The sequence below is a fragment of the Osmerus mordax genome, chromosome 2, assembly GCF_038355195.1.
Source record: "Osmerus mordax isolate fOsmMor3 chromosome 2, fOsmMor3.pri, whole genome shotgun sequence".
Lineage (NCBI taxonomy): Eukaryota > Metazoa > Chordata > Actinopteri > Osmeriformes > Osmeridae > Osmerus > Osmerus mordax.
In genome coordinates, this window is record NC_090051.1 from 23,883,503 (window position 1) to 23,909,537 (window position 26,035).

At 43.8% G+C, this 26,035-nt stretch overlaps 1 protein-coding gene across 13 annotated transcripts in view; it reads left to right on the forward strand.

Annotated features, from left to right (window-relative positions):
* The first annotated feature begins 2,348 nt into the window (after positions 1–2,348).
* obsl1b (obscurin like cytoskeletal adaptor 1b) overlaps positions 2,349–26,035 on the forward strand; it is a 31,227-nt gene continuing 7,540 nt past the window's right edge. For 2 of the 13 annotated variants that reach the window (XM_067257848.1, XM_067257850.1), the window contains exons 1-26: positions 2,349–2,599; positions 4,054–5,181; positions 7,141–7,410; positions 7,598–7,858; positions 8,100–8,411; positions 8,612–8,878; positions 8,993–9,268; positions 9,479–9,754; positions 13,890–14,174; positions 14,486–14,761; positions 15,551–15,826; positions 16,086–16,166; positions 16,652–16,927; positions 18,230–18,505; positions 18,660–18,932; positions 19,047–19,322; positions 19,614–19,889; positions 19,971–20,246; positions 20,350–20,625; positions 20,744–21,010; positions 21,225–21,491; positions 21,617–21,886; positions 22,519–22,785; positions 24,138–24,404; positions 25,386–25,498; positions 25,684–25,837. In XM_067257848.1, the coding sequence (XP_067113949.1) occupies positions 4,167–5,181; positions 7,141–7,410; positions 7,598–7,858; positions 8,100–8,411; positions 8,612–8,878; positions 8,993–9,268; positions 9,479–9,754; positions 13,890–14,174; positions 14,486–14,761; positions 15,551–15,826; positions 16,086–16,166; positions 16,652–16,927; positions 18,230–18,505; positions 18,660–18,932; positions 19,047–19,322; positions 19,614–19,889; positions 19,971–20,246; positions 20,350–20,625; positions 20,744–21,010; positions 21,225–21,491; positions 21,617–21,886; positions 22,519–22,785; positions 24,138–24,404; positions 25,386–25,498; positions 25,684–25,837 (7,129 nt within the window). In that variant the 5' untranslated portion in view covers positions 2,349–2,599; positions 4,054–4,166. Of the gene's footprint in view, positions 2,600–2,861; positions 2,887–4,053; positions 5,182–7,140; positions 7,411–7,597; positions 7,859–8,099; positions 8,412–8,611; positions 8,879–8,992; positions 9,269–9,478; positions 9,755–10,027; positions 10,304–13,889; positions 14,175–14,485; positions 14,762–15,550; positions 15,827–16,085; positions 16,167–16,651; positions 16,928–18,229; positions 18,506–18,659; positions 18,933–19,046; positions 19,323–19,613; positions 19,890–19,970; positions 20,247–20,349; positions 20,626–20,743; positions 21,011–21,224; positions 21,492–21,616; positions 21,887–22,518; positions 22,786–24,137; positions 24,405–25,385; positions 25,499–25,683; positions 25,838–26,035 lie in introns of all 13 variants that reach the window. The other 11 variants (XM_067257849.1, XM_067257852.1, XM_067257851.1 and 8 more) reach the window with 11 other exon arrangements.

Consider the following 26,035-nt stretch of genomic DNA (forward strand, 5'->3'; position numbering starts at 1 on the left):
CACGCATACATTTCAATTCCCGTATGCAAGATTCTAAGAATCTTGTTCAGTTTGAATTATTGTGAAATAAACCCACCATTGACCTTCAACTACTTCAGTTGTCCATTTCCATTCCTGTTCTCCCAGGGGACTAGCTAGTCCTGTTGTTCTCCCAGGGGACTAGCAAGTCCTGTTTTTATCTGCCACCTAGCAAGGACAATCTCAAGCTGTCACCTGATATCCTTGGCACTATAAATCACAGGAAAATCACAAGAAAAGGCTGTCTGGCTCTATAAATACCAAACACTGACATGAAATAGTAATTATGGAGTTGATTAAATTCCCACAATCATCCAATTTAAAGTAACATCCAGAATTGTTTCCAAAGACGTAGGCAATGGGGAACATTTGGCCCAGTAAGATTTTGATAATTACATTTGTGTACCCTGTAGAACAAAACATATCCACTAGGTGGTAATGAGGTGTTTGTTGTTCCAATGAGTGAGTGAGTGAGTGATGATAAAGTGATAAAAAACATTGGCGACTAAAATTAAATTTATATAGCTTCTTTCCGCAAATGTTTTTAATGTAAAATAATTTAAAAACACATCTGAAACAATGCATCAAAACGACATGTTCTTGTAGATATAACGGAAGGGATTAGTAGTATGAAGGACAGTAAATCAACGTTGTGTAAATGTATTCAGTAATTTCAAGGGCAAAGACCAATTAGGTCCTAATGAGTGTGTATCCATCAGGTACTCCACAGTTGCCATGAGGACCGTCCTTCTTTGATGACTTCATCTCCGGCACCCATGGGGATGTAAAAGTCTCCAAAAGTGTAGCTAACCGCCCATGTTTGTAGCTGGGGAGCTAGCTAGCACCAAGTGCTTCATAACCAGATAGCCAGCTCGAGGTATGAGTTAGATCAGATTACTTCCAACAGCTGAAATCAGAGAGGAGGGAGTGCGAGACATGAGCCACTAAACAGCTGAGAGCACTCTGCTCAGTCTTCAGCTCACGACCACACCACAGTCGTACAGCGAAAAGCCCACGCCATGTACATGCTAGTGTACCCCAAACTGAATACTGTGATCGATAAGGAATTTTCCTCAGTCACTGGATCTCAGTATCTACAGAGTTGTGCAGGCAGCTTGAAACCACATGCTGCTGTTTTACTATAATGCCAAGCACTGTGACGGATGTGGGGCAGATGGCTGAGCAGTTAGGGAGTCGGGCTATTAATCAGAAGGTTGTTGGTTTGATTCCCGGGCTGTGCAAAATGACGTTGTGTCCTTGGGCAAGGCACTTCACCCTACTTGCCTCGGGGAGAATGTCCCTGTACTTACTGTAAGTCGCTCTGGACAAGAGCGTCTGCTAAATGACTAAATGTAAATGTGGTGATCAAGCCATCACACCGCAAACATGTATGACCCTGTGTTAGGGCATCGTGTCAAGGGACCATGTGTACAGAAATACAGTTGCAATGGAAAGGCAAGAAGACATTGGAAAGCTGTACTTTACGGAAAGACTGTGGAAGCTTCTTTCATTTATCTCTGAACCGAACAGTTAATTATCACTGGATTGTGTACACGTATGTTTTCAATAATTCAGACTGCCTTAAGTTAACATTCTTAATGAACCGTATAACAAGGGTGGAGGGATCGCAAGAGGATTTAGAGGTTGCAGGTTCAAATCCTCTACAGTACTGTGCATCTGTTTCTGATAAATTTTGAGTTGTAATATTCTAGCTAAAACATGCTTTTGATGTGCCTTTTCAGTCCTGATATGAATTCTGCTCCTGAAAAACTTGTGTGGCCTTGAACTTGACTCTGTAACAGGTGAGTTGTGGTCCTCTCCTGGCTTCACCCCACTAAACATGTCCCTGGATCAAGTCGCTTAGAAATGAACTTAATCTGTTAAGCACACAGTGGCCAGCCGATGAGAACCTCAATTTATTGTGGATGCCTGCCATATTGGCATCCACCTACTGATGCTGTTTAGGCTGGTGATTATTATTAATCCTTTTCCAACTTCTGTAGACGTAACCCTGGCGAATTATCAGAGGATGATGCTGACCATATGAACGGGCCTTAAGCATTTTCGGTGCCCAAAAAACTGCCCTTCTCCTTAGCTTTTATTGCAAGGTCTCAAGTCGAGTGTCCGGAGCGGCCATCTAAATCTATATTTAGCCCATCCTAGCAAGTGAATGGAAGCACCCGACTTATCTTCACTGCTGTCATCGAGGCAGCCAGTATTTTTAGGGGACAGCAGCAGCTGCAAAAGCATTTAACGGTCCTCCACGAACAATGACACTCAGGGTGTCTCAGGGCTGAACGCCACAGAGATCAGGAGACTGCTCTCGAGTTGAGCTGACTGAAAAGAAATCCCGCTATCTTTGGTTCTTGGATAAGACCGGTAGTCATCTGACAAGATGGATAGATAGCAAACTCGGTTAGCGTTTGAGATGATTCGGGATTCCGGTTGGACATTTTTAAAGAGTCGATCTGTGTGTGACGTTACTCAGCCAGTTTGGACTGCTGAGTTTGCCTTCGCGGCTCAAAGGGAGAGTGCCAGAGAGGAATGTCTGTTGACGGTTGCTCCTGGGCGCTGAAGAGAGGTAGGTCATGTGAGGGGTACGCAAAGCAGCCCTACTGGGGGCAGGGGTCATTCCAATTAAACTAGACGAGTAAACTCAGGGGTTAATCTGCTCTCCTAAACCTCCGGTGGGAATAATTAAACCACTTTCAACGCTTTGTACTCAAGGATTTAATTAAATGTGTTGTGGAGACTAATGGAGCCATGGTCACGACTAATGTTGTAACTCGTTTTACTGTGCTGTCCTAAGGGAGGCTAATATTTAAACTCTTTTTCTGACATAGACCACTTGACCATCTTCACATTAAGGTAAGGAAGATGTCCTTACAGCTTTATGTGACTGAAACACTTTTTTACATGTAAAAAGAAACTAAACAGTTGTCAATTGGTCTCTAAATACCAAAACATTTGTTTATTTATTTTAGTTCTATGTGAAACAGAACATACAAACATGTCATCGTAGGAAAACAAAGTATGAACATATTGTTACAGGCATGTTGATGTCTAGCCGCTCTATTATTACATATGTCAGTGGGACGGGTTCTGCATTAGTGTGGTTGTGAGCTGATACACAAAAATACACGCTTGCTGTGTCCTGATGGAGGAACGAGGTTATGGACATCTAGCAGGGTGTGGAATTATGCTAGCTCCAGATCCACTTGCATCAGAAGACCCATGCATCTGTCTGGGTTCTCTCCAGGAGCACATTATCTTCTGATAGATAAATGGTTCCTGGTAATCACAGACATCTCTCACAGCACACCTCCAGCTGCTGCAGCCAAACCTGAGAAGCCAACCATAAAATGAGAAAATATTAAATTGAGAGCGACACACTGTTCAATGCTGTGAGGAGAGGATAAATCAGGACTAGAAGGAATGAGCGAGGAGCACTGCTATGGGAAAATGACATAGAAAACCACTTTTAACTATGACAGTAAATTCTTTAATAGGCCTGCCAATACAGAGTGAGGGAGGCTTGGCATATTCTGACAGCGAGGTCCCTTAGCTGTGCGACTGGGAGTTAGATGTGTTTGTGTGAGCATGCGGGTTCCAGGGTGAGCTTTGTGATACCTGACACATGCCCTCTTGCAGGTCTTTATTTAGGTTGTACTATATTAAGCACTTTCCCATTGAAATACAGCACCAGCTGTTGTGGCTGTGTGTTGTGGCTGCTGTGGAGATAGGTGCTGGGCACTCCTTCACAGAGGAGCTTCTTTCACACACATCCTCCAGGGTTTGATTTGATAATGAATCCAAACAGAACAGAATTGTTGTAATTGTGCGTAACACTGCTAAATGACTAAATGTAAAATGACTAAATGTAAATGTATGTATTTTTTCCCAGACACTAAAGACCCAAATGTGGCACTGTCAACCGTCACATAATAATTATGAAGAATATGATGAATCAGAGCTCAATGATGGAACCAGAACAGGAAGCCTCCTCTGACAATGTCTGTTTGTGTGTTTTTCTAGAACCTTGTACAGTGAAGAAGAGGACAGCTCTGCACCAGTGAGGTCGAGAGGGAGAGACGGACTGCATGCCTGTTGTCTTCCTGGGGTGAGGAGAGGCTGGCCTGTGAGCAGAGATGGATGTGTTTGGGGGTGCTCCGCGCTTCTTGGCGTACCCACGCCCTGTGATGGTGCAGAGCAGCACGGATGCCATGCTGAAGTGTCAGATCGGAGGCGATCCCAGACCGGCGGTAGTCTGGGAACGCAACAATGAAAAGATCGACCCTGAGGGCCGATACCGTGTCTTTGAGGACGGGAACGTGTACAACCTCATCATCTCTGCTGTGACCGTGGAGGACAGCGGCCAGTACATCTGCAAGGCCAAGAACAGCATTGGGGAGACGTACGCTGCGGCCACCTTGAAGGTGGAGGGTGAGGCCCAGGAGATGGAGCTGCGCGAGGAAAACAAGCCTCGCTTCCTCATCAAGCCCCTCTCCACACGCGTGGGCCGGGGCGAGGATGCAGTGTTCTCCTGCAAGCTGTGGGGCAACCCTCGCCCCGAGGTGGTCTGGGAGAAGGACGGAAGGAAACTCAACGAGATCTTCGAAAGCACGCACTTCAGCGTGGGGTACCAGGACGGCGGTTGGTTTCAGTTAAAGATTTTCAAGACTCGTGCACCAGACGGAGGAGTGTACACCTGCAAGGCCAGAAATGAGTATGGCGAGGGGTTGGCCGGGGCGGTGCTGCTTGTTGACGCCGGCCCCAGTCACGAGGAGGAAGGGAACAGGAACGGTTACACCAACGGTCACTGGAAGGCCCACCAGGCCAAACAGAGGAGCGGCAGGCAGGTAGCCACACGCCTCAGGGAGGACACCGTAACCACCGCGGCCAAAGTTAAAATGTTTGCCGTGACAGAAGGAAAGCATGCCAAATTCCGCTGTTTTGTGACGGGGAAGCCCAAACCGGAGATTATCTGGAGGAAAGACGGCAGGCTGATCTTGTCTGGAAGACGCTATCTGTTGTATGAGGACAGGGAGGGATACTTCACACTAAAAGTTCTCTACTGTAAGCAAAAGGACAATGGAGTTTATGTTTGTGCTGCTTCAAACACTGCAGGAAAGACTCTCAGTGCTGTACACTTATCTGTGAAAGGTAAGTTACATGTCAGATGTGAGTCTTATATAGCCTGGCTCTGCCTTCCTACGTACTTCCGCTGAATTTTCATTTTGCTTCAGTACTAGGTCTGGGCTTTCGGTATATTAGTCGTTTTTTTACAGTAACATTTTTAGCGGTCCAATCAGCGAACAGAGGGAGTGGCTGAGAACGATGACATTGAAATTGCACCCTAGTTTGAGTTGTAGTTCAGTGAGAATGGTGCAAGTAAAGCCATTTGGTCTGTTGTGGCAATGCTGCCGAATATCCAGAAGTTAGAGCCGGAGCAAGAACAATCTTTGCTGAGTTTTGTTGGTGGCCATGATGTTGTGGCCCTCCTCCCCACGGGGTTCGGGAAAAGTTTGATTTTCCAGCTAGATCCGTTAGTGGTGAAGGAGTTGGCTAAGGCGAATGTTAGCGATTGGTTATGGCAGATCCAGAGTGGCTCTCGGCAGATCCAATAGTTTTAAACTTCAACAGAGTACCAGCCTTCAAGGACGTTAACGCTTGTCAATGGAGCGATCCCAGACTCTGTAGTGTAGAGTGGTTAGGACCAGTCTAAGTCTTATGTGGCATATCAGAAATCTTATCTTAAACTGAGTTAATATGTCATTGTCAATCACCAAAATGTTATTATTTATATTGCCAAAGAACCAAACATTAAGCTTTATGAACAATTTTCAGTAGGCTGCTGCTAAATCAATATGCTAACAAGCCAATTAGCAGGATACATCCAGTGCTCTCCGTCGCCAAATTCTTTGCCACCTCCCACTGTAAATCAATCCCTGATCCACTCAAGGGTTAATCATGTCTCAATCATCTGAAACTTTACCGGATGGATTTCTAAGTCCCTGACCAAGCTAAGCTTCCAACTGCAGAACGATGTCTGTAAAGTCACTTAGCTTATGAAAGGTCTGAGGGCAGCCCATGTGATCGAAGTCTCTCGAGACGGGATCATGTTTCGCACATGGCCCACAGTAAAAGTCCAAATTTACAGACCTTTGCTGACCTGTATTAGATACGTCTGGAAAGGAAAGTGTAGAATGTACAAGTTGAGTTACAGTTATCACCTTGATTTGAAGTAAAAAAAAGTACAAGTCAAAATGTAAAAGTTTGAAAAGCTGTTTTTGTCCTCCAGAAAGGAATTTTCTAAAACATTTTAAGGTTAAGATAAGACCATGATAAGCTAAATACACAGAGGCTCCTAAGTGCAGTTGAGATTCTTTCTTTTACAACTGTCTGGTAGCGGTCGATGGTGTCGGTTACAAACAGTTTATTTCCTATCTAACGCTCCATGTGTTAATGATCTTACCATACCTTAACTAAATGAAGCTACGTGTCTCAAGCAAATCTGCTCATCTTGTTTTCTTCACTGGTATTTACTATGAAATATATTACAATTCACAGATTTTAACATATCATTTAACAATTTAATACCAAGGACCTAGATCAAGTGCTGTTGTCATTTATTTTTAGAAATTCCCACACAATATTTACACAACCCCTGGTGAGTGTTCACTTGAGCAGACATCACAGCATTTGGTTCCCCAATGCAATCTGAGGAGGCAACAAAATTGTATAACGTATTAATGAAAATGTTAACCACAGGATTTAAATCTTTCTGTGAGTTTGGACTGGCATTTATTGGGATATATTGGAATATTATGACTTGTTTTACAGCACACTGAATTGAAATATACTGCACTCCTACAGATATAACAAGTTATGGTTCCAGGTTTATTTTGTGGCCCACCATGTCAGAATAGATTAGAATAGATAACTGGCACATTTCAAAGTACATTGCTCAAATCTGATAAACAAAGCTACTACAAAAAATAGCTTTTTTTCAAATGAAGGCAGTAAGCTTGTCAACCAAACACTTCCCAAGACAAAGTCGTCATTTAAATTCTTGAATAATAATAATAACATGATACTATTCTTCCTACTTCCTGTCCTAAGAGCCGCCTGTGCGGTTCAAACAGCCCCTCATCGATCTGGAGGTGTGGGAGCGCGACCTGGCGGTCCTGGAGTGTGAGGTTCCCGAGGACTCGGTCCCCATCACCTGGTACCTGGAGGACAGGCGTCTGCAGCCGGGGGCCAAGTATGGCATGGAGGAGTGGGGAACGAAACGGCGACTCACCATCAGAGACATCGGAGTGGATGATGATGGGATTTATCTCTGTGAGATGCCTGATGGAGGGAGGAGCATTGCAGAGGTCGCCGTTAAAGGTGAGGTGTGTGGTTGGGCCTTGCATTTCCCATGTTGAATTGTGATGGTGTGGTGGAACATACCAGGATAAGGGTATGAATGTATGTATATATGGGATGTGAATATATGGATTTTATTGCCAGACTTCAACTCTATTCTTCAGCACAGCTTGAGTTCAAAGTCCACTTCAACTGTGTTTCTTTCAAGGCACAATCATGCGCAAACTTCCACGAAAAGTGGATGTTCTGGAGGGGGAGAATGCTGCGTTCTGCGTCGAGGTGGAGGAAGAGGAGATGGACATCCACTGGTACAAGGAAGGCACAGAGCTGCGAGAGACACACCAGACCATCCTGAAGTCGTTTGGTAGAACTCACATCCTGGTGTTCGTCAACACCACCCCCCAGGACTCTGGCCTCGTCACCTTCTTTGTGGGCAGATCCAAGACGTCCTCTCAGCTCAGAGTAAAAGGTGAGGGCTCATTCTGTTCATGTGTCCATGCTATCTTTGAGAGCAGAATGTAACAGATGGTCCCCTGTCAATAGACGGATTTAGAATATAATGTGGTATAATACATTATGATTCAATTGTGAATATGCTATACAATGCCCCCTCCAAATGAACTGTAATCCAACACATTAAGATTAAAGTCATGTCTATCAGAAAACCGTGTCTATTAAGACAATAATCCCTGTATTTCTCATGCTCCCAGCTGCTAGGCACTGCCCCCCCAGCTGTCCCGTGGGGGTGCAGATGAACACGGAGAGGGCCAACGCTGCTCTGCTCTCCTGGGTTCCTGCTCAGGACTCCAAGAAGAACCCTCCCTCAGGCTACGTGTTGGAGAGGCAGGAGGTGGGCACCGGATCCCAGGAGTGGCTGCAGTGCCTGACCACAGACTCGGCCACGTCGGTGGAGATCCTCGGCGACAGCGTTCCCTGCGAGGCCGACTATCGCTTCCGCATCTGCGGCGTCAACAAGTATGGCCGAAGCCCCAATGTGGAGTTCCCAAGAACGGTCCACTTGGGTGAGAAACCTTTGTGGAAATGTTTTCCGTGTGGGGTAAGAGGGCCATGAAAAAGTATTTGGGGCTCTGCAATCTCAAGTATCTGGGCAAATACAGTGTTTTCTGAATATACATAAAACACATGAACGTCACACCATTTTGGGGGGATAAAAAATAACACTTACGAATGACAAAGGAGTCTTCTGTATTTTGTATTACAGTGCCTGTTGCCAGGATACAAGCCCCTCTACAAGATGCGTTGGTGCCAGAAGGGCAAGATGCCTGCTTCTCTATCGAGCTGTCTGCCTCGGTTATTGGGACTTGGTTCCTGAACGGCACTCAGGTTCAGGAGGACGAGCGCTTCTCCACAAGACGCTCGCGGACACACCAGTCTCTCCGCATCCGAGTGGTACGAGACACGGAGAATGGGGCTGAGATCACGTTCATAGCCTACGGGATTCGAGATTCAGCTGCCCTGTACATTCAAGGTACGCTTGAATTGTTTGTTTTTAATTAGAGATGTCAAAAAATCTATGTTTTGATTTGATGTGAGTATGAACAGTTTGTGTCACAAAAAATTGCTCTTTTTATGACATTTGCAGCTCCTTTAGTGAAGTTCACACCACTGTCAGAGATGGATCGTAATAAATTTGTCGAAGTGGGCAACCCAATTGTGCTTTACTGCGAGCTCTCAGACCCAGCTGTCCCAGTACACTGGTACAAGAATGGGGTGGAGTTACACACAGAGGAGGGGCTTCACATCCAATCAGAGGGCACCATGAGGAGAATCGTCATCCAATCAGCAGAGTTCTCTCACTCGGGAGTGTATTGCTGTGATGCCATCGACGATGTCATCAGGTTCAATGTGGAAGTTGAGGGTGAGTGGCAAGTGGTTTATGTTGAACACATCTCATTTCTGTCAAGGTTACTAACACTCTTCCTCTGAAACCCCTCTGACCTGCTTTCAGTCTAAGTATGTATATATTTGATCACATTTGACTTAAGAACATTTTACAAGCATACAACAGAGCCGTAAAAAAATCCATACTCAGACGTAATGAATCATCATCATATCTAAACACCTGTAGCTCCACCTGTGAGGTTCTCAGCTGCTCCAGAAGCTGAGAGGACCAAGTCCATCCCAGCAGGAGGTCCTCTTGTACTGCAGTGTGAGCTCTCAGACCCCACTGCCCAGGTCCACTGGTACAAGGATGGGACCAAGCTCCTCCCTCAGAGTGGAATAGACCTCCGGTCAGACGGTCTTACAAGGACACTGGTTGTCCAGTCTGCAGAATTATTCCATGCTGGGTCATACAGCTGCAAGACAAAGGGTGATGCCATCCAGTTCAATGTGGATGTTAAAGGTGACTGAAAGTTTTTTTTTGGCTATATGAAATTAACAAACTCCCTCTTAGAAAAGCTACTAACATCCAACCTTGTGTGTGTGTGTCTGTTGCTTTTTATCTTGTCGCTCATTAACAAATTGGCTTATTATTTCCTCCTCTTATGATACAGAACTTGTTTAATGTTTGAACTTTGATCTTGATTGGTCTTTTTACACTGATATGGTTGAACTGCTTTAACATACCCATAATGTAGCCAAACTGACCTTAAAACACACTTAAACATATCTGTAGCTCCACCTGTGGGATTCTCAGCACTTCCAGAAGCTGAGAGGGTCAAGTCTGTAGAGGCAGGCTGTCCTGTCGTGCTGCAGTGCACGCTCTCTGACCCTACAGCTCAGGTCGGCTGGTACAAGGATGGAACACAGCTCTTTTCAAACTCTGGAATAGAAATCCAATCAGAAGACAATGTGAGGACCTTTGTTCTCCAATCAGCAGAGCCGTCACACTCTGGAATGTACAGTTGTATCTCAGAAGATGATTCTGTGGAGTTCCATGTGGAGATCCAAGGTGATTTTACCCTTTCTGCTTTTGTTGTATGTAATGTGAGATATAACCCTCCTTCTGTTCGTCTGTTAAGAGTGACTAATAACCCCTGCTGTCTTTGTGTTCAGTTTTGTGAGTCTTTGAAGTGCTTTAAATTCTTTGCTGTATGGGTTTGCTATTTTGTGGTGTGTAGCTACAGTTTGTTGGCATTACAAAACATTTATTCAAATGATAGTAATCAAAGCTAGGAATTGTATATATTTGTTTTTAAAGTTAAAACATATGTTTTCAACATTGAGTCTGTTTTGCATCCTTATTGCTAGCCGTACCAGTGAAGTTCTCAGCTATGTTTGAAGCTGAGAGGACTAAGTCTGTAGATGCAGGCGACTGCTTTGAGCTACAATGCCAGGTTACAAACCCCACTGCCCCGGTCGACTGGTACAAGAATGGGGAAAACATCCCTCCACAAACTGGACTGGACATTCAGTCTGACGGCGCTGTGAAGAGACTCATTGTCAAATCGGCAGAGCTCTTTCACTCAGGCCTGTATAGCTGTGAGACTTCTGATGATACCGTCCAGTTCACGGTAAAAATCAAAGGTGATTTGTGGCTTTTTGGTACAGAATTCAAACTAAACTACCACTAGTGCTTTTCCAGAGATTTGACACACTTAACATGTGTGGCTACTAGTGCTGTCTGTCTCAAACTGGAGTTTTTGTGAACTTGCTTTGAAACTCCTTTAACTTCCTCACTAAAAGTGTGAAAGCTATCTATCTGTCGCTGTACAGTATGTACTGTTTGAATGTATGGGTTTACCTCTTTGACAATGGTCTGAGAAATCACAGATTAGTTAGTTTGGGTAAACTGTAGTCAGCACCCTCTTTCCCCCATACCTATTCCACAATTGTAATATGGATCATCATCTTTAGCTCCAGCAGTGACACTGTCACCAGAACCTGAGGTTGTGAAGAGCCAGTCGCTTGAAGCAACCTGCCCCATTGAACTACCCTGTGAGATCTCAGACCCTGTACCCCAGGGGTCACTCCAAAAGGACGAAGCACAGAACCACTCTGAAACTGAACCTGGCTTCGATTTGGGAGGCATCAAGAGGGCCCTGGTTATCGAACCCGCACACCCTTCCAACTCTGGGGCATATTATTGTGCGACTGCGGATGATGTCGCCAAGTTAATTGTACAAAACCAAGGTGATTTCTGTCAAATTATTAGTTTCGGTTGCTACTAACTGTCTTCTTGTAGCTGCTGGAGTGTTCTTACATGTTCTGTCTTTACACAGCTAATGCTACATGCTTTATTTAGTATACTGCCTCTTGTAAGCCATTTTAAGCACTCCGAATAATTCAAACTACATTATCCTCCCAACGGTCACATGTAGCTCCACCTAAGACATGTGTGGTTGGTCCCGAAGCTGAGAAGACCAAGTCCATAGAAGCAGGCTGCTCAATTGTACGACAATTTGAGATCTCTGATCCGATTGTCAAGGCCTGCTGGTACAAAGATGGAACACAGATATACCCCCAAAGTGGACTTGAGAGAGAGCAATCAGACAGCAGCACACGGCCTCCGCTCCATCCTCATGGCTTACCCTGTGGGGGGAGATTTGACTGCCAAACAGCTGGCGAGACCTGCCAGTTAAATGTGGACATCAAAGGTGGTGTTCCACATACTCCTATCCACTCACTTCAGAATCAGACAGAAGCATTTAGTAACATGGTAGAGTCTGTGTCACCCAGCTCATTGTTTTCTCTGTGGCTTTGTCCAAACAGCAGAGCTGTCTCACTCTGGAGATGACAGTTGTGAGATATCTGATGGGTCTGCCCAATGCACTATGGATATCAAAGGTGATACAAAACTATTTAAACATTAGCATACTCCATCTCCTTAACCAAGAACATACGCGCCACTAACCACGGTGGTGTGTTTTATCATCCGTCACTTCTTTAAGGCAGATAAACAGTTGTTAAAAAATTAAGCTTTTCAGTGATCGTTATCATTGCTGACTTCATCTCATTTCCTGCTATTTTTTGCCTTTTAATGAAACATTTGATTTGTTTGTCAGCGGCTGACTTCCTTCACACTAACCTCCATGATGTGTTTGTGATGTCATGACTCTTTATTCTTAACTGAGCCAATCAGAACACCAGTCTGCTTGTAACAAGCAGTTTTCTATTCTTGAAGCCCATCTTTTGTCTTGTTCATCATCAGACCCTTCCATTATCTCTGCTGTCCCACATCTTTCACAGTTGCAATGACAATGAACTCTTCTCACAAATGAAAAAAAGCACAGTATTCATACTACAGGTTTGATATTTAGACCAGTGTTGGTCGCCCATCTTAAGTGTTTGTCTTTGCAATGGATTTTCACATAACTCCTCCATACCTAACACAAAATGATGTACAGTACCTTTTATTAAAGAGCTTTTAATTGGGGGTAAAGAACAACCATTGAAAACCTTTCTCCTTGTACACCACAATGCTTATAGCTGCACCAGTGTGTCTCTCAGCTGGCCAGGACTCTGAGAAGAGCACATGGTTTGAAGATGGCTGTCCCTTGCAAGATCCCTCTGAGGCCTTCAACCAGGAAGACATCGAACCTCGTGAACGACATGCGTTACATTCCCCACACCAATCAGATGAGCACATGATGCAGGCATCAACTGTCCAATCAAGGGGATTCTACCCGTCCACACATTCTACTGTGTCTCAATCAGAAGAGACATTTCAGTCTGTGCAGACATCTACCATGCAATCGGAAGAGCTTTACAAATCCATGCAGACAGCGTTCGTCCAATCAGAGGAACTCTATAACTCCATGCAGACAGCATCTGTCCAATCAGAGGAGCCCTGTTCCTCCATGCAGACAGCAACAGTCCAATCAGAGGGAAATTATTGCTCTATGGAGATATCAACTGTCCAATCAAATGAGCTTTTTCACTCCATACCAACATCCCCTCCATCAAGCGAGCTCCAGAACTCCACCCAGAAAGGGACTATCCAATCAGAGGAGGTATTTTGCTCCATACGGGCAGCAGCTGTACAATCAGAAGAGCCTTGCAAATGTATGGCAGGAACTGTCCAATCAGATGAACCATATGATGTCAAACGTAATGGAAATATCCAGTCAGAAGCACTCTGTCAACTGACAGCATGTGATTATCGCTTGGATGATGATGTCATTGCATATATGGTGGATGTTGAAGGTGATTTAAATAATTAGCTTTATGAAACAGGAAAATGGATGGGCACAATGTTGACATTGTGTAAATCACGAGATTGCAATAAGCATTCTTTGACATTTGACAATATCCAAATGTACCACTTATTCAATATAGCTTACACTAAACTCAAACGAAAAATTATTATTATTGATATTTTGAGCTTGCGTGGTTCATATTACCTTTAGCAGATAGATTTTACACAAAACTAATCCAATCTCCCCATCTGAGTACTTATGGTATGTACTATGTCATAACTGTTATTACAGTATAAACATAGCTTAGAGGAGTTGGCATGACTAATCTTGGAACCCTCATTTCTGTTTCAGCCAATATATCTTAACAGTGTCGTAATTCTCTCTTGATATCATCTTAAGCACCTCCAGCTCCACCCGTAAGAATCACAACACCTTGTGAAGCTGAGAGGAACCAGACCATTGAAGCTGGCAGTCCGATAGTGCTACGCTGTGAGATATCCGACCCTCACGCTCAAGTCGCCTGGTACAGGGAAGGTCTAGAGCTGCATGAACAACCCGGGCAGGATATACGATCAGAAGGTGCCATCAGGACATTGGTTGTCCATCTGGCCATGATGTCACATGCAGGGGTGTACATCTGCAAGACAACAGATGACACCATGCATTTTCATGTGGATGTAAAAGGTGACAATGTTATTTTGACCGATCTTGTCAATTTTAAACATCTTAGTAATGGTCACTGATTATAATGTTTGGAAAAAGGTTATCAGAATTCATGTGGTTGTCAAATCTACAGGTTTGATATGACTTGTTGAAATGCATGCCTTTGGTATCAACAGTGGGTTTACCTATAAACTAATAGCTACTTCCCCTGCAGTAAAACCACATCATGGGCAACATTGCCAAAGTAACGGCGGATACATTTTCTGTTTCATTTCAGGTGATTCTATTAAGTTTTTCAATAATCAGAATGTTTTTCATGTTAAACCCTGTAGCTCCACCTTTGAAGTTTACAGCAATGTCTGAAGCTGACAAGGAAAAGAGCGTCCAAGCTGGCAGTCATCTGTGTCTTCAGTGTGAGCTCTCAGACCCTACTGCTGAAGTGTCCTGGTTTAAGGACGGGGCCCCGCTCCTGCTTCAGAGCGTTGTTGACATCTTGTCGGATGGAACCATTAGAACCCTGAGCATCCACTCAGCAGAGCTGTCCCATTCCGGAATGTACCGTTGTGAGACACTGGATGATGCCATCCAATTTACAGTGGGAGTAAAAGGTGATGCGCACACCATCTACAGACGCTATTTCGATACATTAACCGTCCTGCAGTGGCAACTAATGGCTGATGGTGTCTTGTTGTCCTGGCTGACTCCTAACAGAAGACGTGCAGTACATGTTTCCACTACCCTTGTTTGCAGTAACCCAATACACAAGGTGTATTGGGCTCATGTTGATGGGATGGCTATTTTACCGGTGATATTTCTTGATAATAGATTTCTTTAGATTCCAAGCAGTTAAACTGTGAAAACAGTTCAGTCAAAGCTGAATCGTTCTTAAAAAAAAATCTTAGATCTCATATCCAAAATGAGATTTTTTTCCTCTTTGGTGAACAAACCGTAAAACTGAAGATTTGGAGGACCAGGAAGACACTTGTTCCCGTCTGTAACTCATTTTGGTAACTAAGATTAAGGTACACTTTTACGTTTGAAGCAAGGTGAACACCTTATATGCCAACCCATTCACCTGCATGTAAATATGTCAACATCTATTACACATAATATAGATCCATTCCTATGGCTCTGTATAACACATTTCCTCCTCAAACCATCTGAAAGCTCTTCTTGGTAACCCACTACTTCTGTCTCGTCAGATGCTTGGACATTGCACTTCCTGCTCTTTGATTCTACTCATGCTTTGTGACTGTGTCACATCTGCCATCTTGTCTGTAAATATTTGTCATTTAAACTTTGTCTTGTGAAATCAAATGTCTTTAAATGGAATAACATTAATGTAGAAACAATTAACTTTGTAAAAAATACCCGTTTGCGGTCAATGACATCCATAGCTCCACCTGTGAGGTTCTCAGCTGCTCCAGAACCTGAGAGGACCAAGTCCGTCCCAGCAGGAGGTCCTCTTGTACTGCAGTGTGAGCTCTCAGACCCCACTGCCCAGGTCCACTGGTACAAGGATGGGACCAAGCTCCTCCCTCAGAGGGGAGTAGACCTCCGGTCAGACGGTCTTACAAGGACACTGGTTGTCCAGTCTGCTGAAATCTCTCACAGTGGAATATATGAGTGTTTGACCGCCGATGATACCGTCACTTTCAAAGTGGACATCAAAGGTGATTTGCATATACCGTACTTATACTCTGAATTTTACTACCCAAACATGAACTCTTCTCTGGTGTACTGTACCTATTTGGATTTCAATCTTTTTGTGTCTCTGGATTCTTGGTTTAGTTGTTAGTTGTCGGTCATGATTTGAAAATGAGTTAACTAACACCTATGTTTAAAACTTGACTTCTTAGTAGGTTAAAGCCACAGTCTGTGGTTTCTTCGATGCCTTACTATTTTCTCTCCTTGCGTCATCCTACATTTTAGGCCCATTTCCACAGATCTTGCCTGAACCGTCAGTGGAGACATACAGGTCCACTGGAGTTGACTCTTCCATTGTCTTGCAATGTGAGTTGCCAGATTATTCTGCCCAGGTTTCCTGGTGTCAAAATGAGGTTGACGTGTCTTCTAAAACTGGCCTTGATGTAAGAAACAAAGCCAATATGAGAAGGCTTGTTTATCACACAGAAACTGACTTGGGGCTGTATTCCTGTAGTGTTGCCAGTGATGTTATGTCATTCCAGGTTCAAGGTGATTTTCCTTAACACTCCCCCCCAACCATGTCGTAGTTCTTGGATGAATGTCCCATGTGGGATGTAGGATAAACTTGTCTCTTAATGTTATCCCCCCTTCTTCATCCTAACAGTTCTTTAAAACATCTGACTCTTATGGTACTTGGTATGTTGCGTTGTGATGCTAATGGATTAATTTGAACAACTGGCATGGTTTGAAAAGTAACTAAGCCATTTACTCCAATGTTCAAATGCAAAATTTAATTATAGAACTTGACTGCACACTGAAACTATTCTGTAAATTCTTTGAAAAACCCTCAGCTTCTCCAGTGAGATTTTCAGCACTTCCCGAAATTGCACGGAACAAGTTTGTTGAAGCGGGCTGCCCAATTATACTTCAATGTGAGGTATCAGACCCTGCTGAACAGGTGTGCTGGCAGAAAGACGGGGTAGAACTCCTTCCAGAGAGGGAACTTGAAATCCAATCGGAAGGCCCGTTGAGGGCAGTGAGGATTGAATCGGCGGAGTTCAGACACGCAGGACTGTACTGCTGTGAGGCTGTAGACGACCGCATAGAATTCAAGGTGGATGTTGCAGGTGATCTGAGTATTTTGAGTTTTGTCAAGTCACTAATGTTTTGATTAATGCTTGTTTTAATGAGCAAGATGTCGCTTTATATTAATTAATGCATTGTTGGGGGTATATCATGATGACATTATGTAGGCTCTGTTTTGGTTTTAATGGTTAGTTTCAGTCACACAACAAGCATCAAGTTGAACTTAAATTAGATCTCTACACTCATATTTTTCAACAAAGCCAGTACATATTTAGCCTTCTCTAGATCTTAAAATACGAATGAGACAGCTGTGCTCAAAGCAGTTTCACTAATGGCATTTAAGTACCTAACCTGTGACTACCCAAAAACAATTACTGTAAATAATGTAAGTACTCTTTAGGTGTCACAAAAAAAATACACCTCTGAAGCAACTTCTAGAATAGATTCAACATCATGCCCTCTGTTTTGCCTGGATATTTACTTGTATGTACAGAAGTTTATTGATAAATACTGAAAAACTCGACAAATCATGTCAGTTAATTCTTGTAACATTGGCATGTATAAGAATAGTACCACCATTAAATATGTTCTAAAATGAATTCAAAACACCTGTAGCTCCACCTGTGAGGTTCTCAGCTGCTCCAGAAGCTGAGAGGACCAAGTCCATCCCAGCAGGAGGTCCTCTTGTACTGCAGTGTGAGCTCTCAGACCCCACTGCCCAGGTCCACTGGTACAAGGATGGGACCAAGCTCCTCCCTCAGAGGGGAGTAGACCTCCAGTCAGAGGGCACAGTGAGGACCCTGATTATCCAATCAGCCACATGTTCTCAATCTGGGGCGTACAGTTGTAAAACAGCTGATGAAATCAGGGATTTCTATGTGGATGTGAAAGGTGACATGCAACATTTTCCCAAGTCATCAAGTTAGACATGCAACTAATAACCTCATGTTGCATCATGTAGCGTACATGCCCATTTCATGTGAACTTGCCCCACATGACCATAATATAAGCAGTAGTAATCATGTAGGTCCATGAATCCATGGTCAACTTTATTTACCTTTCCCTGTTCTGGTCTCTTTCCTTAACGCTTGTTACCCAAGTCTAAATGTTCACGGAGTCCTTTGGAGAAGTGAAAGCATGTGGGCCCCTTCGTTTCCTCCCAAGGCCTAACCACACGCTCGGCTCTCCTTAACTTCTTATTTTTGTGTCTACAGTAGATACAGGCTCCTCCAGAGCTATCCAGACATCCACGCATGGCTAACCTGGGCAAACCTGGCATAACTACTGTATATTGACATAAAACAGGAAGGATCATTGAAGTCATTTGTATTTTCTAATTCCAGCACCTCCAGTGACATTTGTTGATTTGCCAGACGAAGACCTCTTCAAAAGTGTTGTGGAACAAGACCGGCTTACTTTGTCCTGTGAAGTATCCAAAGTTGATGCCATAGTCCAGTGGTACAAAGATGGGGTTGAAATGCAGCCTGGTGACGATGTTGCAGTAGAAGCAGATGGAGCCAGAAGGAGTCTGATCCTCAAGTGTGCCCAGCTTGCAGACACAGGAACATACACCTGCCGTGTGGGTGACACTGCTTTAATGTTCAAGGTTAACATACGAGGTAATGATTCACGCAACTCGCGTGAAAATGATTCTGATTGAATTTCCTGAAAATCCAGAACAGGCGTTTGGATGTTGACTGTCTTGGTTGGAGAAATACATGTTTAGACACGTGTTTGCCATGGTATTTTAATCTCTGTTTTCCTAACGTCCAGAGCCTCCAGTGATGATTGTTCATCCTAAAGAAGACGTCCATCTTGATCGGCACGTCCCAGAGGAAATCATCCTGAGCTGTGAGCTTTCACGGCCAAATGGTGTCGTGAACTGGTTTAAGGATGGACAGAAGTTGCAAGAAAGCGAGAACATCAAGCTGAAAGTTGAGGGCCCTTACCGAAGACTAAAGATCCTCTGTAGTGGTGTTGAAGACTCTGGCGAATATGTCTGCGATACAGCCGATGACTCAATATTCTTCCACCTCAGTTTAACAGGTAGGAAAGTGAAATAGGTGAAAATGACTTGATCACGTACACCTTTCAGAACAATTTACATGTTCCCTTAATGACCAACCTGTCATGTTATCATACTTGGGTGTCTCATTCCAGAGCCCCCTGTTAGGATTGTGTCCCCAAGCCAGTCCCAGATGGAGCTCTGCCAGCAGGCATCTGAGAGAATGGTCCTGAGCTGTGAGATCTCCAGGCCCAATGCGGTGGTGCGCTGGTACCGGGATGGGCTGGAGGTGGAGGAGAACAACAACCTTATCTTGGAGGTGGACGGCGTCTACAGAAGACTCATCATACCAGAGACGACTGTCAAGGACTCAGCTGAATATGTCTGTGACACAGCGGATGACTCAGTGACATTCTTTGTGAACATTGCAGGTACTGTTGTAGTAGTTTACTGAGCATTCAATACACTTTCCATTGCCACCAAAAGACCAAAATACAAAAGCTACATTGACTGGAGAACTGTCTCACAGTAATCTTTATAGTGAAAACATACATAGATCATGACGCTTTAGTAAGCTGTAAATCTTACATTCATCTAATTTTAGTATGCATGCAAATGTAAATTAAATACCAATCTATAAGGGATTTGGGAAACGTACATTTGACATTGGACAGTGAAGGAGAGTTTTCAATGTATAATTTCGTAATTTTCTTTTCATGCAGAGCCCCCGGTCAGGTTTGTACGACCCAGAAAGATGGCCAGTGGGGTGGAGAAGTGTTTTGGAGAGAGTTTGGTGCTGGACTGTGAGGTGTCCAGACCGAACGCTGAGGTCAGCTGGAAGAAAAATGGAGAAGAAATGGAAGAATCAAGCAATCTGACCATTGTTGAGGATGGCATAATACGCCAATTAACTATTCATTCACTAACATTGGAGGATGCCGGACAGTATGTCTGTGATGCCAAGGACGATGTCATGGACTTCCAAGTCAAGATCAAAGGTAAATATTATTAGAATTCATATGTGCATGGTGGTTCAGCTGCCAACCCCATTTCACCTCTGGGTTGTTTTTTATTTATAGAACCCCCAGTGAAAATCGTGGGGAAAAGTGATGCAACCACACAAAAGCAGTTCTTGGTATCAGATGACATCATTTTAGTATGTGAGCTCTCAAGGGCCAATGGTGTTGTCAGCTGGTACAAAGACAACCATTTAATTGATGGCAATGAGCACTACTCTTGCGAGGAGCAAGGGGCTTTTCGTTCATTGGTCGTTCTGAACGCGGAGCTCAGAGACTCTGGAGAATACTGCTGTGATGCCATGGACGACAAGATGGTATTCTGTATTACTGTGCAAGGTACCCCATGCTAGCTGAACTGTCTTTCCAAGACCTGAAGCAACACCTTGTCAGACTTCTTACTCGAGTGACACAATGTGTCTGTGTTGTTTTTTCTCCCTAGAACCACCTGTCTCCATCATAGGGAACTCTGGTCATCCAGAGAAACACATTCTGGTTGCAGGAGACGACCTCATTCTGGAGTGTGAAGTATCTCGCCCGAATGCCACCGTCCAGTGGTTATGGAATGGAAAGTTACTGAGTTATGACTCTCGTACAAACATTGACAGTCACGAGACAACAAGGAAACTCGTTCTGTCAAGACTTCAGCCTTCGGACTCTGGAGAATACACATGTGATGCAGGGGAGGACAAAATGAGAACCCTGCTGGAAGTCCAAGGTAAACCTTTTTAAATATTTGGGGAATATCTATGACACATATCATACGTATACAGCCACATTATTTGCACGTCATCAGATGCCAATGGAATTTATCTGATAATTCTGTTCACAACTAGAGCCTCCGGTGAAGTTCATGAATAAACAAGCGATGATGCTCTCTGCCTACGAGAATGAGAGCGTGACTCTTTGTGCCATGGTGAACCGAGATAAGGCAAATGTTCGATGGCTGAAAGATGGTCGATTGTTGAATGAAGATAATATCCACATCTCCAATGAAGGCCACACTCACACCCTCATCATCAACCCCTTGAAGTTGTCTGATAGTGGAGAGTATATCTGTGATGTCACCACAGATGAGATGTATTTCACTGTTCAAGTGAAAGGTAATCTCGTAGTTATGTCAACTTGTTGTGATGGATAGATGTAGTTGCATTGGGTCCTTATAAACATGTTTTGTATCAAATTGACCAACTCGGTATTAAATTTGAGACTTGATACAGTAAAGAGCCATATTTACAAAATTACTAGAGTAACGGACAATTCAAAATTACATGTATTTTTGTTATAAACTGATCATTATTTTGTATTATTTCGCAGAGATGAAAATGACATTTACCAAACCACTGGAGAACATTTCATCCCTAAAAGACAGCAGTCTCACGTTACGATGTGAGGTGAACAAGCCAAAGGGAGATGTACAGTGGCTCAAGAACAGCCAAGACATCACCCCTAACCGCCGTCACACCATCAGAGCGCAGGGGCGAGAACGGAGCTTCACCATTCATAAGCTAACAGCGGAGGATGCTGGAGAGTATTCCTGTGAATCCACGGATGACAGGACTGTTGCCACGGTCACTGTGGAAAGTAAGCATGACTAGTTACTGGAATCCTTAATAATGGTGGATTGTTTCCTGAAATCAGAGTTGTAAATAGTTGTTTTCTCTTTGTGTTTCACTGTGTTTCCCTTTAACATCTCCTTGTGCTTCCAGTTCCACGCATAGTGGAGTTTATTGCGGAGTTGCACAACATAACAGTCCAGGAAGGGGAAGACGCCACCTTTAAGTGTGTTGTTTCGCCAGAGGACACAGAGCTGGTCTGGCGCCTCGATGGCAAGCTGTTGACTCCCAGTGAGCGGTTTGTGGTTTCCAGTAACGGACTGTGTCACATGCTGTGCATCCACACATGCCGTGTCTCAGACAGCTCCACGGTGACAGCCAGCGCAGAGGGCTTGTTGTCTGACGCAAACCTCAGAGTTCAAGGTGAGAAAACCATCAATTAACCTTGTATTTGTCTGGTAGAAGGTTTCACAGGCTCTGTTTGGTTGCCCAGATGTGCATTTCAATAGGAGCTGTGTAGTTAGAAAATTTGCTAATTTCTAACATAATATAGGATTTAATTTACCCTGATATAAAAACTCTATACTGACCCTCTATCTAAATCTGTATCGCAATACAACTGAAGCAATTCGTTTTCTCAAAGGGTGAGCAGCTTTTTATTGCAACATCAACATATTTGTGATAAATAATGACCCCTTCAGACGGCTCAAATTGTTGAAGAGGCGCCTTTGACGGCCAGCGCTTAGCAGCTTCTCCTGTTAGAATTCCTCTGGTAACTGACAGAGGCAAGTGGCACAGCAGCTTCTGTCTCAACACAGAGGGCCAGACCAGTGGGAGTGCTCGGCATGGCCTCCTTGAATAGGAACATGCCTTACCAAGACGTTTTATACCAATGTACACCTTGATGCATGTCAAATAATTGGCCCTCTCTGATGTCTTTGTAAAAGAATATGACCACAGAATGTTATGGGTGATTGACACCTGTCAATTAAAGAGCAAATACCACGCTGAGTAAGTCCCCGTCGTGATCTTGTTTTATGTCTGTGTGTGCTCAGAGGAACAGACGCTGTTCACCAAAAACATGGCTCCCGTTGTGGCTGAGGAGTTCAGCGAGGCGACGCTGGAGGTGGAGGTGAGCCTGGGTTCCGGGGAGGTGCAGTGGATGAGACAGGGAGTGGTCATCCACCCAGGGCCCAAGTTCACCCTGAAGCAGAAGGGACGGAAACGCAGCCTCACCATCCACAGGCTGGCCCTCTCCGACCGCGGCACCTACAGTTGTGAGACCCTCCACGACCGCACGCAGGCCCTGCTCTCTGTGGAACGTGAGTCGACACGTGTTGTCGCTATGTGCTGCTGTTGTTTGTTTACCTCCGTTGCCGGCGGCGCTGTTTGCACATTCGGACCGTCGTTACCGCTGTTGCTTTTGAAGGCAAACTCAATTAACTGCATCAGAGTAATTTAAGAAACGGAGGTCTGGGGGTCCGGGGGGCACTTGGGCAGGCCGTGACGGCAGTTAACAGGTGACCCACAGCAACCCACTGGGTCCCAGGGAGTCGATTTCAATGTTGACATTGCATGAGTGAAGCCTTGATAATTCCATTAAGTGTGTCAAAGGGGAATCAGATTGGAGGATAGAAGGAAGTCCTCATTGAGTAACTATTTAAGCCTCCTTTTCCCTGGATGGGAAGATGTACATCAGACAGCGGCTAGGATTACATTACAGACACCTTCTTCACCGCTGACTATGCTGTCCTGGGGACTAGCTACTGTAGGGCTCACAGGGGCATTTTAGCCCCTAAAAGTTTTAATGATTAAGATGTAGCCAAGCATGTTGTTTTCTGGGTGAGATGGTGGGGCTGTTTGTTAGTTAGAGGCTGTCCTTTCAGCAGGATTGTGTGAGGGAAGGGAAAATCTGGATTCTGGCTGCTGTTGGCACCTCCTATGAATTTGGATCTCCTCTCGTTGCATCTAAATTTATGCACTGGCCTTCAAAACCGAGGTTGTTGTCATCGGGTCTCCAAAATAAACGTCTCTTTCTCCCTGGGGAATGCTGGTCTGTATTGGAATAAGTAAAAAATGTTGGCAGATTCAAGGTGGGCTTTGGTGTAAAGCGCTGTATTCAAATGACAAAAATACTTGCTCCTCCCACACAGCCAACTGTCTGGCTGTTGTAAAATATTTCTCTGCCATGCACACCCTACGCTAGCCTATACAGTAACAGGAGCTTGGGATACACCCTACAACTGTCATTGAGCGTTCCTGTGAAGAAGGAACACTTTGTAACATTGTCTGGAAACTTTGCTCAAGCTATCAAGTGGTAATTTACCACATGAAGCAACAATTTGTTGGTTCTTTATAGTGAAATTGTAATTACAACTCAACTCTTGAACTCCCCATGTTAGAGATTTGGATATGTAACAAAGCACTAGTGAAAAGCCTGCATGAAGTAATGATTAATAGATTATCAAGTGCAACAAATAGAATCTGAATTGTCATTGCACAATGATATACAGTACTTGTTTTAACAATGGAAGGTCAAATGTTCAGGAACCCATTCAATACCTTCCAAACACTCATTAGTAAAGAGCCAAGGAAACAACAATGACAGATCTAAAAACAAAACTCTTTCTCATCTCATAATTCTAAAACAAATCCTCTTAACTTGTTCCTACAGCTAGAAAGATTTCTATTCGGAAGGGATTAACTGACATCCAGACCACAGAGCGTGAGACTGCGTCCTTCGAGGTGGAGCTGTCCCACACCAGCGTAGTGGGCACCTGGCATAGGAACGGGGTCCAGCTCAAGCCCAATAACCACTGGCGTATGAGTGCTAAAGGCCATGTTCACAGCCTCACTATCTCCAACCTGTCCCTGGACGATACAGGCTCTTTTATGTTCTGTGTGGAGAATTTGAAAACATCTTCAAGGCTTGTTGTTAAAGGTAAGCAACTGTAACGCCATCATTCAGGATGCATCATTCAGGATGCCATTTTTTCTTGTCCCAAGACACAAGGCTCTGGTGAAAGGTCCATACTACTTCAAGACAGAGACTCCTGTACAGCTATAAATGCCAATAAATGTGAACTTTCCACCTAAATTACTTAATCTAAAATTCTAATGAAAATATTTCATTTGTCTGAAGTACAATAATTTTTTTTGCTGCATCAATCTAAAGACAGTGTTGCACAGAAAAGGCCTATGGAGTAGACATGCATTCATTCAGGCAAATGTTACAAAAATACCGTATTGCACTCTATTACCATAGCATAGCATAGCATGAAGACTTCTTTAGAAAAGGCCTGTGTTTGGGCCTTCAGACAGCAGTGCAGGGCACTGGAATGGAGTGACAGGCTCTACTGCTGCTTTCACTGCGACTCACATTACAAATTCAGAGCAGTTGTACGCAAGCACACCATCACAGCTCCTCTGGGTGCTGTAGGCAGTGCCCAGCAGAACCTTCTGAGGGAATCTGCTCCACCCTGATGACGGCCTGAATCAGGGGTCTGACATTGAACAACTATCAGGATAAAAATGTCATCAGTCATCACACTATGCCAAACATCACAGTGTTTGGCATAGTGTTGTTGAGTGCATACAGTTCATACTTCCTAGGCATTAGGTTTAACTCCAAATGGAAAACACAGGAAGGTAACCTTTAAAACATTTGTGGAAATGTTAGGTATTTAGTACAATGTAGTGTCAAATGGACAGTAGGCCTATATGTGACTATTGGGTCTTTTAATGTATCTTTCATTAGTCTGTTATCATAAATCAAATGTGACCAATGCAGATGTAAGCATCAATAAGATTACATGGTAACTACTAGACAAATTCTACAAATGACCAAATTGTATGGCACTAATATGAATGTATTTAACTAAACAGATATTTATAGTCTTTATTTGTCTTTATGTAACTACAGAACCACCGGTGACAATTCTGAAAACCCTGGAGGATATTAGACGCCCTGAGGGAGCTGTGGTGTCTATCGAATGCGAATTGTCACGACACAACGTAGAAGTAAAATGGATGAAAGTGAGAACTCAACTCCTTTCATAAGCCTTTTCAAACACTATTCATCAAGCTACAGGCCTAGCTATAGGCCTAGTTAATCTAATGACTATAGTCCAATGAGAACTGTTGTAACTATAGACAAAAACCAGTCAAATTAATGGTGAAAATGTATGTAGAAATAAAAGTGGATACTGTTTTCTCTTCAGAATGGGTCTGAGATGAATTCATGCCAGGACTACAGGATCTATGGCATGGGCAGGAAGCGCTTCCTCCAGATCCTGAAAAGTACCGTAGAAGACTCTGGCGTGTACGTGTGCGATTCTGGAGAAGCCAGCACTTCCTGCACCGTGGAGATCTACGGTACTAAAGACCTCTGTCCTTATCCAGCAGTGGATTCTCATTTAACACACAGGAATCTGGAAGAGGGATTTATCTTCACCGATGATGTCCCTTGTATCATTTCTATCCGGTCAAGACCCTTTTTTATTGTAAATATTCTACTTTGTTCATGTAACAAACAATACATTACTTAAACTATTTCATGTGACAGTAATATAG